This window comes from Vulpes lagopus, chromosome 15, assembly GCF_018345385.1.
Source record: "Vulpes lagopus strain Blue_001 chromosome 15, ASM1834538v1, whole genome shotgun sequence".
Taxonomy (NCBI): Eukaryota; Metazoa; Chordata; class Mammalia; order Carnivora; family Canidae; genus Vulpes; species Vulpes lagopus.
The window spans coordinates 20059408-20074495 of record NC_054838.1 but is presented as its reverse complement, the minus strand read 5'-3'; the positions used below and the strand labels follow the sequence as shown (position 1 = coordinate 20074495).

Here is a 15088-nt window from a genome sequence, read left to right as displayed (position 1 = left end):
ATGGAAATATTCCATATTGGATGGCTATTGATGCTCCTAAATTAATCTATAAGCTAAATTCATTCCCAGCTAATCCCATAGGATTTGGAATTTAGTGAAGCAATTCTAATAATTGTGTAAAAGAATGAAGGCATCAAAAAAAAATCCAAGATGTTCTTAGAAAAACACACACACAGAGAAGAATAAGAATGACTTACCTGCCAGATATAAAGATAATTACAGTAGTTAATATTGGTGAGGCGTTAGCAAATAATATTAATGTAATAAGGACATAGCCTAGATCAAATCTATTATATATGGGAACTTAGTGTATAATAATTGTATATCACTGCAGAAAAGTGCTGGAAGAACCAAGTTTCCTTTTAAGAAAAATAAATAAAACTAGATCCTGGTCTCATGTTATACACACAAAAATAAATTTCAGATGGATTAAAATAATTAAACATAAAAGATATGTAAATACCATAAAATGTATGATGATATCTTTATGATCTCAGGGTAAGAAAGAACTTATTAAATAATACACAGAAGTACATGGCCTAGATGTGCTTTTTATTAAAGTTCAAATTAGTAAGACAAGTGACACCATAAACAAAATTAAAAGATAGTTAACAGACTGGAAGTTTATATTTCCAATATAAAACAAAGGATTAGTAACCAGAATATACAGAGAAAGAGTACAAAAAATATATAGGGGGGGAAGACAGCTTAACAGAAAATGGACAAAAGAAAGATCAGACAATTTATAGAAGAACTATAAATGACCAATAAATATATTAAAAATATAAATTAAAATGAGTTAATATTTCTAATTAACCAGATTTACAAAAAGGTAAGAGTCCGATAATATAAAGTGTTGTCAAGGATGTTAAAAAATAAGATCTTTCATAAAAACTACAAGGGAGAATATAAGTTGGAACAACTATTTTGAAGAACGATTTGACAATATCTGCTAAAGTTGAAAATGTGCATATCTCATGACCCAGCAATTCCACTCCTAGATGTATAGTCTAGAGAAATTTTTATACATGTGAAAAAGCAGACATGTACAAAAATATGAAATAGCAGTATACACAGCAAAATAGCCAGAAACAATAAGTCCACCAATAAGTAAATAAATAATATTTGGCATAATCAGATGCTATAAAACTATGTAAAAATGTAAAGGAATGATAAACATCTGTATATCTGCATAAACAGAACTCAAAACATCATTTCCTGTATACACTAAGAAATAATTTATGTAAATGTCAAAGAGCACCAATTAGCAAAAGCTTTAAAAACTGAATTAGAAAGATACACTGAATTCATGATAATTGCTGTTTCTAAGGTGAGAATGAAATACAATAGGAGATAAAAGAGACTTTAATTTTATCTTTAACTTTTAATTGCATTGATTAAAAAGGAACTGAAAGCAAACTGGGACAAAATGGTAATAATGATCAGTTCTAGATGTCTGGATAATATGTGCACTTGTTATTCTTTATAATTTTAAATATATATATTAGCCACTTCTCAAATAAAAGTATAATGAGGAAAGAAAACACAATAAAGTATATTAGAAACACAGGTATTATAAACACTGCTGCAATATTCTAAGATAAGGCTGTGGGGTATACAGTGGGACATTTTCTACTAGGGATGAATGCTCTTAAGGAAGTGGGCCTTGGTGGCTGTGTGAATGTAGTGAAGAGAGGCTGGTTCCCCATTCACAATACTGTGTTTGGCATGTAATGAGTTCGTAATAAGGTTTACTGGATTCTGTGGACGACATTAGTATTTTCCTGGTTGTAAGAGCTTCAGCCATGCAAGTGAGCTTGGAGGAAGGGAGGTGATAGTAGGAAAAGATAAAGGCGCTACCTATTACCTCAGAATAGATCTTTAGGGAATTAATTTCTTGAAAGATGGCCCCAACAAACATAATCAGTTCCAAAGTCCCCCTTCTAAGTGCTACAGAACCTTTAGAGGGAACTACTCATCTTTTGCAAGGAAAGTCTTTGGAAGACTATCCCAGCACTGGTCTCAATAGTGGTCAGAGATAATTAATCTGAAAAAATGCCTCTTCTGTGCCTCACACTGAAGGAAAAGAATGATTGGACAAGGTAAGGCATTGGGGGAGGTGTTTAGCATCATGACCCAATTTTTCTTATAGTGTCACCTGGGAGACCAAGACAGGAACTATGACAGCATGTCCTCAGCATGCAAGAGAACACTGGAGTCACTACTACCTATGGCCAATGATAGAGTGAATTAAAAGGACTGACCCCACTGCAGAGGAAGGGGAAATGGATAAGGACACCAGACAATATTACAGGAGAATTGATTAAAATTAGATCTGAGCTATCCCATACCCCTAACAGAACCTGAATCCTACCAGATCCTATTATAACAGGGAGAACAGTTAACCTCATAAGTTTATAACCTCAGTGCCATAATATCTACTATCTGGGGTATTTGGGTATTTTTAAAAATATTTTATTTATTTATTCATGAGAGAGAGAGAGACAGAGAGAGACAGAGAGATAGAGAGACAGAGACAGAGACACAGGCAGGAGAAGAAAGCTCCATGCAGGGAACCTAACATGGGACTCGATCCCAGAACTCCAGGATCATACCCTGGGCCGAAGGCAGCGCTAAATTGCTGAGCCACCCAGGCTGCCCATATTTGGGTATTGAAGGAAATTAATGACTTCAATTTTGTTGGGCTTAAAGGATCTGTGATTTATCTTATGAACAATCTTTTGTATAGTTGGTGCCCAGGATAGGCATATGTCAGCAAAAAAAGTCCCATTAGTGTTCTCTTGAGGCTTGGCACTCAAGGGCATTTTTTCCCAGTCAATCATCCCCTTCACAGCTCTGTATTCACTGCCCCCAGCTCCCAAGTGCTACTCTCCTTCTTCAGCAATCCTAGGACAACCTTTCAGGTACTGATCCTTTTGGCCCAAATACCCTAGAAAATACCTATTTTTGTTCTAAGTCTCAGCAGAAAAGTTTAAAGCAGTGGCTAAGAGCAAGAATGCAAGGGCCAGATCCAGTTACTATCTAACTGCTACTTAAGAATTGTGTGACCTTGGATAATTTTGTGCCTTAGTTCTTTATCTGTAAGATGGGGGAAATCATTATACATACTGCAAATGCATGTGGCAGGAATAGGACTTAGAGCAGTGCCTGCACATAAAAAACTCCATAGAACATAGCCATTACTGCAATTCAGAAAATTTCCTAACTCTCCAGGGAGAGGGAAAGGCTTCTTTCTCTGTATTCCCACTATATCTGTGCTAAACTGAATTAATGCAATTACTTAAGTAGCCTTCCAATAACTTTGCATCACTATGTCCACTAGACAGTGAGCTCCTTGAGGGCAGCAAGGTCTTGTTATTGCCATTGTATCTTCACCATATGGTACAGGGCCAGGTACAACAGAGATTCAATGAGATTGCTATAAAGCTGATTTTGAAAAGCAAATGTGTTTCAAACAATTGACTCATTGGGAAACTCAGTATAACCTGTGATTCCCTCTGCCAGGAACCATGTGAATGCACAAAACTGCATTCAAAACTGCTGAACACAGCAGCAAAAGAAAATCCAACATGCTCACACCTGAAACATCTATCACCACTTAGGTTATGAAATACATCATGCATATGTGGTGTTATAAGATTCCACCAGATTTCATATTATAATAGTCCCCTGCCATCCACAGGTTATACATTCCAAGACCCCAGTGGATGCCTGAAATCAGAGATAGTACTGAACCTTATATATACGGCATACCTCAAAAATACTGCTGATTCAGTTCTGGACCACTGCAATAATGTAAATATAGCAATAAAGTGAGTCAAATGAGTTTTTGTTTCCCAGTGCATATATGGGGTGTTTATATAATACCATAGCCTATTAAGTGTGGAATAGCATTATGTCTTAAAAAAAAAAAAAAAGACAAAACAAAACAAACCAAAAAACGAGATTAACTTAATTTAAAAACTTTATTGCTAGGGGTGGCTCAGTGGCTCAGTCAGTTAAGCATCGAACTCTTGATTTTGGTTCAGGTTAGGATCTCAGGGTCATGAGATCAAACCCCCATGTCAGGCTCTGCACTCAGCAGGGAGTCTGCTTGAGATTTTCTCCCTCTCCCTCTATCCCTCCCCTCAGCATGAGCTCACTCCAAAATATATATGTAAATCTCTGAAAATCTTTTTTTTTAAATCTCTGAAAATCATATTGCTTAAAAAATGCTAACCATCACCTGAGCTTTCAGTGAGCTGTAATCACTGATCACAGATCAACATAACAAATATAATAATAATGAAAAAGTTTGAAATACTACGAGATTTACCAGAATGTGCCACAGACACAAAGTGAACAAGCACTGTTGGGAAAAATGGCACCGATAGGCTTGCTAGAAGCAGGGCTGCCACAAATTTTCAATTTGTAAAAAATACATTATTTGTGAAGTGCAATCAAGTGAAGCACAATCAAATGAGGTATGCCTATACGGTGTTTTCCTATCATACGTGCCTATAATAAGGTGTAATTTATAAATTAAGCATAGCAAGACTAACAATAACTGATAATAATGGCAATATGCTGTAATAAAAGTCATGTGAATGTGCTCTCTCTCTCCCTCTCAAAATAACTTACTGCATTGTACTCACCCTTCTTCCTGTGATGATGTGAAAGGATAAAATGCCTACATGAGGACACGAAGTTAGGGGTATAATAACACAGCATTGTGACCGTAGTGTTAGGCTACAATTGACCTGATGATTCATCAGAAAGGATCATCTGCTTCCCAACAGTGGTTGAGGGCAGCAGGCAATTGGAACTGCAGAAGCGAAACCACAGATAAGGGGGACTATCATAATCTCCCCTTCTACCATTTCTCAATTATTCACAAGCCTCTAATGGTTCCACAAGGAAAACTCTAGGTAATGTGTCATATTTATTGGTGTGTTTCTGTGCTTTCTAACCAGTAAAATATGTAAAATATGTAAAATGGTGCCATTTTTATTAGGGTCTTATCCTTTTTTAAATGTGTCACTGACAAGGTTTTTGAATGTTGTACCCTATTGCCACCTTTCCCACAAGCCTTGTTTTTATTACATTATCTTGCATACTGTGCTGATTTTTAGGATAGGTCTCCTCAGAACAGAATCATACCCAGTGGACTCGTGGCTGATGGTGAATAACTTTTCTTTCTCATCTCCATGGATACCAAAGGCTTCTGAAAACTGTAGGAGCCACTGTTAGTCAGTAAATGCTGTTTGGGCCAGCAGTACTATCACACAATTAAAAGCAATAAATATTTATTCATAGACAACTAGATGCCAGGCACTGTGATGAGCAGTAGAGATGCTGGCTAATAAGAAGCACTGCCTACAACTCTTTCAATCTGGGGATGGGGGTGGAAGGGAGAGAGACAAGTAATTACAATAGAGTGGGATCAATGCTATTCAAGAATATAGCAAGGGCTTCTCTCCAGACTTCAGGGAGTCAGCAAAGACTGGAAAGAGGAAGTGTTCCTCTTTCCCAGATCTCTCCACTCCTATAAATCAGTCTCTTTCCTTGTTGTCCCCACCTCTGCCTCCTCCCTCTACTTCCTGAGTTATCGTGCTGTCAGCTCTGAGCAAGGAGGCAGCAAAGGGAAGAGTTAATGTGGCACAGGTGGGAGGGGTAAGGTCCCTGAGGGGAGCAGGTAAGAAGCTTCATAAAAGGCCCCATAGGCATTGGTCAAGGTGAAGAGAAGGTGCCAACACACAGTGCTCAGGATCTTTCTCCAGTCAAGTCTTCTGGGGTGCTCTCCTCCTGTTCATTTATCCATTCAATGTTTATTCATCTTCTGCCGTGAGCTAGATTCTGGGTGAAATCGGTTCTACTCACCTGACCTCCTCCTACATCAGAGATGCTTCTTCCACGTATGCCTGCTACTCTGGGTTGAGTGCCATTTCCTCCCCCTTTGGAAGCTCCACTCCCTCTGGCACCCCAGGAATAAGACTTTAGTGGGACCCCTTTCTGGATTGTGAAGAAGGAAGGGAGACAGAGAAGTTCCCTTTTATGCTGCCATTTCTTTGTCAGTGCTTTTTGCCACCCAACTTCAACTCTCCAGCAGGTGTTCAAGTTCACTACTTCAGCATCAAGGTAAAAATAATGTGAGCACCCCCAAAACCCAGGTTTTCTCCTGTCACGTGAGGCTTCCAGCTTCACTGCAGATCCAATCTTCCTCCTCTTGTTTCTCCTCTTCTCTCTACTCTTCTTCTCCAAGGGTTGATACCCAGAATGTTAAAGCTGGACAACACTACAATCATTGTGCCCAGCCCTACTGTACAGCTGAGGAAGCTGAGGCCCAGGAGCTCTGCCTAAGGATATACAATCAAGGACAGTACAGCCTGGGGCCTGATCCCCCACCAGCTCTGGCTTTCTCTCCACCTTAAGGAGACTGAGATGGACTCTACTTTGGATCCTGAGGAAGAAAAACACTCATCTCAGCCCCAACCCTCAGGTGACCTCCAGCTATACCAGCCACTGCAACAGTGAGGCCCTCATTTCTCAATACCAGTGTCCCTCCCCCCCTATTTGTCCCCCTACAACACTCATGGGCTTTTAGGCACAAAGGATTCTCCCATCTAAGCTAGGGTAGTGACTTTGATTATTTATCCAAAACCCCAACCAAAGGTTATAACCCTGTGACCCCCCAACCCTGCACTCCCCCTACACATACCCCATGGATGGGTCTGTGCCACTATAACACCCTCCAGTATCTCTCCCCTATCAGGAGTCATGCCCCCATGAGCCCTAAAGCTTTGCCCCCACAGGATGGCAGAAGGTCCACATCTCAACTCCACCTTCCCACGCCCCACTTTCTTTATACTGACTGGCATTCCAGGGTTAGGGGGTACCCAGGCCTGGCTGACACTGGTCTTTGGGCCCATGTATCTGCTGGCCCTGCTGGGCAATGGAACACTGTTGGCATTGGTGCAGATAGACTCCACACTGCAGCAGCCCATGTTTCTACTCCTGGCCACACTGGCAGCCACAGACCTGGGCTTAGCCACATCTATAGCCCCAGGGTTGCTTGCTGTGATGTGGCTTGGGCCCCGGCCTATGCCATACGGTGCCTGCCTGGCCCAGATGTTCTTTGTTCATGCACTGACTGCTGTGGAATCCGGTGTACTGTTGGCCATGGCCTGTGATCGTGCTGTGGCAGTAGGGCGTCCCCTACATTACCCTCTCCTAATCACCAAAGCCCGTGTAGGCTATGCAGCACTGGCACTGGCCTTGAAAGCTGTGGCTATTGTTGTGCCTTTCCCTCTGCTGGTGGCGCGATTTGAGTACTTCCGAGCCAAGACCATAGACCATGCCTACTGTGCACACATGGCAGTGGTAGAGCTGGTGGTGGGCAACACACAAGCTAACAATTTGTATGGGCTGGCACTTTCACTGGCCGTGTCAGGCATAGATATCCTGGGCATCGCTGGCTCTTATGGACTCATTGCCCACACTGTACTGCAGCTGCCTACCTGGGAGGCCCGGGCCAAGGCCTTTGGCACATGTAGTTCCCACATCTGTGTCATTCTGGCCTTCTACGTACCTGGTCTCTTCTCATACCTCACACATCGCTTTGGTCGTCACACCATCCCAAAGCCTGTGCACATTCTTCTCTCTAACATCTATTTGTTGCTGCCACCTGCCCTCAACCCACTCATCTATGGAGTCCGCACCAAGCAAATCAGGGACCGGCTCCTGGAAACCTTCACATTCAGAAAAAGCCAGCTCTAATGAGCATAAAACAATGGAGCCTGCTGGTGGAGGTGAGGGAACATTCAAGAGAGTCTAGAGCCTGGAGGTGGGGATTATGTCATGTTTGTCCCACTGTCTACATATGACTGTGATAACCATTCAACAACTATTTGCTGTGAAGTCTCTACTATCCATTATCACTAGCATCTGCAGACTTTAGCCTATCCACATATCTTGCTTGGGAGGAGTGAGGTAGGGGGCTACACGTTACCATGCAGGGAAATAAGGAGTTATCATGGCTTATAGTACGTGAGATTTAACTTAAAGAAAACTCTCCTCCCTAGCCCCTCCATCATTTTAACCTAAGTCTTCCCGTGTTTCCACAAGAAAGCTCACCTACAGATGCTAGACCTGGGGGTCTAGGAAGAGTGATGCTGCCTCAGGAGGCAAGTGTTTGGGTACTTGTCTGGGATCATAGTTCTCCCCATTTCTGGAGCCAGATTCTATTTTTATCCTGTCCTTAGGGAAGGAATTACAGGCTTATTCCCCACATTCTGAGAATCTGGATAATGCACCCAGACTAGGGTCCCAAATTTGGCCAGCACACTGATCTTTGCCATTCCCAGTTCAGAGAATCCTCCTTGTCTAATGTGTAATTACCCCCACTCTCCTGTCAATATCTCAAGAATTAATTGCTAGAATTTCTCTTCCTGGGTCTAAAGCCTCAGGAGTCAAAGGTCCAACTGAAAGAAATTTTTATATCCCAGGAAATCATTATAATCACTTCACTTGCTTGCCTGACATCCAGTCACTGTGGTCTCTTATGAATTTGCTCTTCTCTGCATCCTCAGCCAAGAACGTTGAATTCTCAAATAAAATCCACATCAACACCCCCATTTGTCCTAGCTAACATCACTAGAAGCATATGATGTTGGTGATATACGATTAAATAGGAGTATTTCCCACTGCTGTGGCTAGCAGAGAATAGAGGTATTACACAGGAAGCATCATGGTGTTGCCCAACAGGAGATTAACTCAGTTAAGAATCTATACTGGAAGGGACATTGTGCAAAAGCTCTTTCACACCAGCATGGAGCCAAAAATGAATATAATCTCAGACAGAAGGCAGGGATCCACCATTATAAAATCTGAGAAAGCTGCAGGCCGCACAAGTAGACCCAAGTTCTGGGGAAACTACCATAACTGCAGGTCTTAAAGTCAGCCATGAAGACCTAAAGCGAAGTGCAGTGCTGACCACTCAGCACAGACACCTGGGCCAAACACCACGGGATAGCACACAGAAGAGGAGGCTGCAGATCTGAAAAAGCAGGTGACATCCTCTCCAGGGCCACATGGGGTCTCACCTGGTCCTCATTAACAAGGAGCTAAAGAGATAGTACAGAGTTCTACATGATTTTCAGAGGTGGTATCACACTGGGGGGGATCTACAGTTTTCCTCAAGTGTGGGCTTAGTCATTCTCAAAACTAATCTTTTTCATGAAGTTCTGAGTTAAAAAAAACTCCTCAGGTAATGATTTTGTGGACAATTGTGACAAAATCTAATCTTAATTGGTCATGAGTCTTTAAGATGTCCATATCCTTCTCTCAGGGATTCTTCTTCAATAAATCTATCCTGACAAAATAATTAGAGATGTAAACAAAGATGTATGCAGTAAGATATTTATTACAACATTATTATAAAGAAATGTATATGTGACATCCCCTGTCACACATACACATTACGCACATTTTTTGCCTTTCCCCTGTGGTACATGAAAAGGGAAATCCTATGCAGTCGATGTTCATAAGCAATGAATTCTATCACCTTCCCACCACAGGAAACCTCCTGTCTAAGGCACCTTCGTTCCCTGGTTGTGCACAGCTCCCCAAGGCAGCTGATTTCAAAGTCGTGCATTATTCATTGCAAGAACCTTCTTTCTTCAGGCCAAAAATCCACCCACTTGGACATTAGTATTTTGTTTTGGATTGAGATCACACACCTACCGTGTGATGTGTTTAGAAAACTACCAGCACTCCCTTACTCCTCACAACAACCTAAGAGTAATCCCATGGTCCCTCATCCACAATTCCAAAATAAAAAAAATATCTGAAGAAACAATAGCTTTTTCATGACTTTGGTTCAAAACCCAACCTGAAACGTCACGATGGTATCTATAGTATTTTATTTATCTCACTTGGTGTGAATATTCATACCTTTAGCTGCAGAAATATTGATGTGTTTGATTATAGGGCACTGCCCTAAACCTCACTGGGGTACTCCTTTATATATGATAAAGGCACTATATTCCCTTTCTAAAACCTGAAAATCTCAAGTCCAAAATATATCTACCCCTAAAGGTTTCAAATAGGGACTTGTACAGTTATCCCTGTAGCCTGAGAGTAGTGAAGAGACTGGTTAGGGCTCTTTATTCCTCCAAAGGCTTGGCTATCAACACTATTCTATACTGCCCTGGAGGTTCTTACAGAGAACCTCATGTTTCCTAAATAACCAGCCCCTGCCTGTTTGTTCCTCTCATGCTCTGTAGTCGTCACCACTCAGATATGATGCAGATGATCTGTGTCCAGGGAAACCCCAGTATGTGCCACACTAGAGACAACCCCATGACCAGGTATGGCCCAAACAGCTCAGCCCTTAGGCTCAACTCCATCCAGAACTCAGTCATCATTTGTTTTCCTTCAGCAACTTTCAATCTTAAGACTCTATGAGCCAAAGGGAAAAACAGACTCACTTAATGTCAGGGTAGGGCAGTGCGGAATGCAGGGAGCTTAAAGAATTATGATCATCAGCAAAAGAGATGAAGACATGGGCTTCTGGCTGAGGAGTTTATCTATACCCAATTTTACCCTTTTAGCCTCCTCTATGAAAATCTGAAAAAATCCTCTTCATATTTCACCAACAGCCCATCATCCCTGTCCCTACCCTATTCATTCCCTTCTCATTCTAGAACCCCCTCAGGATATGGATGTACACCATCCCCTGCCTATGTTTATCAGTAACTCTCATGTCTGTACCTTTGCATCTCTGCCTCCTTGCACTGTCTGTGTCCCTTGTCCTGGTATAATGTCTCTCCCCAACTGCTACCTCACTCAGGATTCCTTTCTGAAGGGAACAGAGGTATCAACTATACTACACCAAAGACCACTCCTAGTGCAGAGCTAAGAGGGCGTAGAGTAGAAATTTGGTTTTGCCTGCCCTGATAAGAAGTTTGGGGTTTCTCATTTGGTCTACTGCAGCATTTCTCCCATCCTGCCCACTTCCTTTTCAGTACATGACTTTGCATGTCCACTGAGCAGGCACCCTCCCACCATACACTCAGGAGAGCAGAAGGGACACTGCAATTTCTCCCTCCACGAAAAGGAACTACCATTCAAATTTAAATTTAAAAACTGGAATCAGGCCAACTTGGATTTGAATCCCAGATCCTCCATTAACTCACTGCATCCCTTGTATTAATCTACTTAACCTCTCTGAGCCCATCAATTCACTTGTAAAATGAGAAAATAACAGTACCTACTTCATGGCATTACTAAAAGGATTAACCAGGGTAATGAATTCAAAGTGTTTGGCACAGCCTCTAACATACGTGACTTCAACAATTCAACAAATATTTAATATCAATTCCTCTCCTAGAGCATAGTCCCCTGTCCACTGTTAAATCTTAAACACCTAGCACCCACACCCTTAGCCCTGTCTAGAGAGACCACTTCAGCCAGATCAGAGGATAGCCAAATTCATGGGACAGCCCTACATGTTAGGCCAGAATAGGAAAGAATGCTCCCCATACAGAAGTGGTCTTCCTGGGGATGCAGAAGACTCTCTAGAGGGACTCAAAAGAAGACTCTTTGGACAGATAAATGGTAGAGTGGGAGAGTAGCTACCAGAAAGGCTCTCCAGAGTGGTTCTTCTCCAAAAAGCCACTCTTCTTATCCAGCAAACACCAGGTTGAGATCTCTGGGACAGACACAAGGGGAAATCACACAGAGATTAGGACTGCAGTAGGAGAATGCCAACTAGACACAGATTAGTTTAGGACAGGGAATGGCACATGGAGAAAAATTTCCTCAAATTTACCTGGATAATTCTGGCTTCCTGAAAGTCCTCTTCAGTTACTAAGGCAACATTATCCCAATTAGATTCTTATCCACCACATTGTCACCACTCATATGGCACCCTCCTACACACACACCTGGTTTTCACTGCAACTGTAACCTACTCATTAATAATAGGTTTCAACCTAGGCTGCACCTAAGAATTGCCTGAGAGGCTTTTAGAAATCCTAATGCCTAGGCACACTCCAGACCAATTAAATCAGAATCCCTGGGGGTAGGATCCATGTATTTGTAGTGTTTAAAGCTCCCAGATAATTCCAAAGTATGACCAAGGTTAAGAACTACTGCTTAGTTCTCAGTCTAAGTCCTGATTTATATTTCTCCCATGTCCTTCAGGACCCCTATCTAACCTCACAAGGAAGTCATCTGCAGCTGATAAGATAGTACAGCAAACTGCTTCAGGAGGCTACTGAAGGGGGAAATCTGATTCTGCTTCCTTAAATAACTCAGGCCAAGAAATACACACACACCTGCACTCATACATGCACACACAGACATATACAAATGCACCCAGACACACCTGCATTCTTCTCCCCTAAGGAGGAGAATGTATAAGTGACTTGAGGGTATGGTATCAGGCTATGGGCATAGTGAGGCTAGTAAAGTGACTGCCCTCTCCCCACCCAAGGCCCCATTATCTACAGGACCTCTATGACCTCATGCTATAGTAGGTCAAAGCCTGAGGCCTGGGGCCTCACCTCCTTGGGCAGCTTGGGGTTCCTGCAGCAGCCACTGCCCTGCCTAACCCCTCCCACAACCCACCATGTTAGTTGGTACCCCCCACCTGCTGACACTGGATGAAGCTGATGCCACGTGGGCTCTCATCAAGGATAAAGTAAGAGGGCTAAAAAGAAAGTAACAAAGTGTAACCTAGATGAGTCTGAGCAACTTATGAGTAGGAAGGGGTGGGAAGCCTGGAGACAATAGTAACTAGTATTTACTCAGTGCTTGTTCACATGCCAGACACTGCACTAAGTGCTTTGCACACAGTCCAATTTCATCACAATTGCAAAACTGGAAAAAGGTTCCTTGAAAAGCAATAGGAATCAGTGAGAACAGAAATAAGTGCTAAATCAGTGTAGGACTTAAGTCAAGAAGACTTCCTGGAGAGTGACATTCTAGCTAGGCAAGGAGAAATTATTCTCATATAGAGGGAAAAGGAATTCCTGATTCATAATTGGTGCTTAATAAACACCTAACTGAGTTAACGAGTAGGTGGGCAGGTGAGTGAGTGAGTGAGTGAATGGTGTCCTAATTAAAGGTAGCACACATACAAAAGCCAGGAGAGGAAAAAGAAAACTATGTATTTGTGAACTACAAATAGTCCTCTAGAGTAGAGTTCAAATGAGTAGTAGTGAAAATGAGGCCAAAGAGGTACGGGGGCTGATCACAAAGGGCCCTTTAAACTTTCTAAAGAAACTTCGACCTCTTCACCTTTAACTTCCACAGAATGGAAAATTTGGGTTTTGAGCAAAATATGTAGATTTTCAGGAGCAGGCAGATGTCCCACCAAATCAGGATGGCTCAATTTCTGAATTTGGAGAATTTAGGGATCAGATTCCAGTTATGTAATTTGAAGAATAATGAATTTCAAACACTCATTGAAGGCAGCCAAGCAAGTTTAAAAAAACCATCCTACAGTAGTGCCTATCAGACTCAAAGCAACTTTAATAGCATGTAACTCCAGCAGCTCACCACAAAGGTCAGCCTCCCAGGGAAGTAGAAACAGAAGCCAAGGCCCTCCCAAGTTCAAAGTACCTGGTTTCAGCAGTGTAAAAGGTTGGTCTAGACAAGATCAAACATTTCATTAGGATGAACGTTAATGTGATCATCAACTAGTAAAAAGTTACACGATCTCTGACCATCAGAAAAATTCCCTAGTTAAAGGCAAAATTATCAGGAAAGGCAACATAGACATTGAGGATAAATCACTGGTAATATTTTCCAAAATCAAGGCACAGGACACCTCTGAGTGACCTGGCTTCCTCTCTCCAGAACTGCTGAGAGTTAACTGAACACTTTGTAGAACATACAGCTAACCAGAATGTGGCTCAAGAGTTCCTCATTCAGAATCCAAACCAGCCAAGGCACATCCAGGAAGACAGTCTTCCACACTCACCTTCCCAGGTTGCCCCTGGGAGATCTCAATTTGCAGGCCTCTATGTCTCACAGAACTCACCCAGAAGTAAAAGTGCAGTGAGAACAGGTAGTGGTCTCAAATGGTGACTCTACCAAGAATAGTCACCCTGGCATAGAAATGAGTGCCTTATTTTCCCTATTTTAGTATAACTACTGTGGGCCTCAAGGGTAAGAAAGAGGGACTAATAATAAATCCCCCACAAAAGGCAGTATCTATATTCTGGGGAAAAGCCTCCAACTAAATCAGGGATTCATCTTTAAACAGACACTTGGACCGTAAGAACTAGGAATTTTTTTTTTTTAAGATTTTATTTATGAGACAGAAAAAGAGAACACAAGCAGGGAGAAGGGGCAGAGGGCAAGGGAGCAGACCCCCAGCTGAGCAGGGAGCCCAATGCAGGGCTCAATCCCAGGACCCTGAGATCATGGCCTGAGCCAAAAACAAAGAAGATGCTTAACCAAATGAGCCACCTAGGTGCCCCAGAACTAGGAATTTTAAATCAAGATCCCATTAAAGTATCCCCTTCTGGGGACACTCCTATTTGTCTTATTTGGATAGGATCCTAGGGACTAGCTAGGGTAGCATTCTAAAGTTATATGGTGACTACACTTTCTTTGTCATGGGGCAGACCATTCTATACAAAAATGCCAAACCACCAGTGCTCTGCTGTCACCCCTGGTAACCCAAATGGACCTTCTCAGAGCCCTGTCCTTCAGCCTGATGCCCCCACCAGAAAGAATTCCATGTCTCAACGAAGCAAAGGAGAGGAATGATGGGAAATTCTTCCATGCAGATTAAGAAAGAGTACCATTTATTTCCTTGCTAGGTGACAAAAGACGTAGACTTCAAGCTATCTCAGCTTGTTTTAAGTGCAACTCTATCAGTTAGCTACTCTCCTCTCATGCTATGGGGCAGCACTTCCAAAACAGCTCTATGTAGCAAAATCCAAACTGGCCTTAAGGGATCATTGATGAATTCTACCAGAAGACCATCAAAGTGGCCAATGCCAGCAATAGGGAGACAGACATGTTGGAACTGGGGGCTGAGGAAGAGGAGTAGAACAGAGCATTTTCAGAATAG

At 42.2% G+C, this 15088-nt stretch overlaps 2 protein-coding genes across 2 annotated transcripts in view; both read left to right on the top strand.

Annotated features, from left to right (window-relative positions):
• The first annotated feature begins 6801 nt into the window (after nt 1-6801).
• LOC121476628 (olfactory receptor 52W1) lies at nt 6802-7918 on the top strand. The gene has a single exon (XM_041730748.1). The coding sequence runs from the start codon at nt 6814-6816 to the stop codon at nt 7774-7776; it is 963 nt and encodes a 320-aa protein (XP_041586682.1). The 5' UTR covers nt 6802-6813; the 3' UTR covers nt 7777-7918.
• Nucleotides 7919-12631: 4713 nt separating this feature from the next.
• The window catches only part of C15H11orf42 (chromosome 15 C11orf42 homolog), a 5045-nt gene continuing 2588 nt past the window's right edge, over nt 12632-15088 (top strand). The window contains exon 1 of the mRNA XM_041730145.1: nt 12632-12703. Coding sequence (XP_041586079.1) covers nt 12632-12703 — 72 coding nt within the window. The remainder of the gene's footprint in view (nt 12704-15088) is intronic.

Excerpts from the sequence above, each read along its gene's own strand:
- LOC121476628 (XM_041730748.1), top strand. The coding sequence starts at position 6,814 with ATGGCAGAAGGTCCACATCTCAACTCCACCTTCCCACGCCCCACTTTC.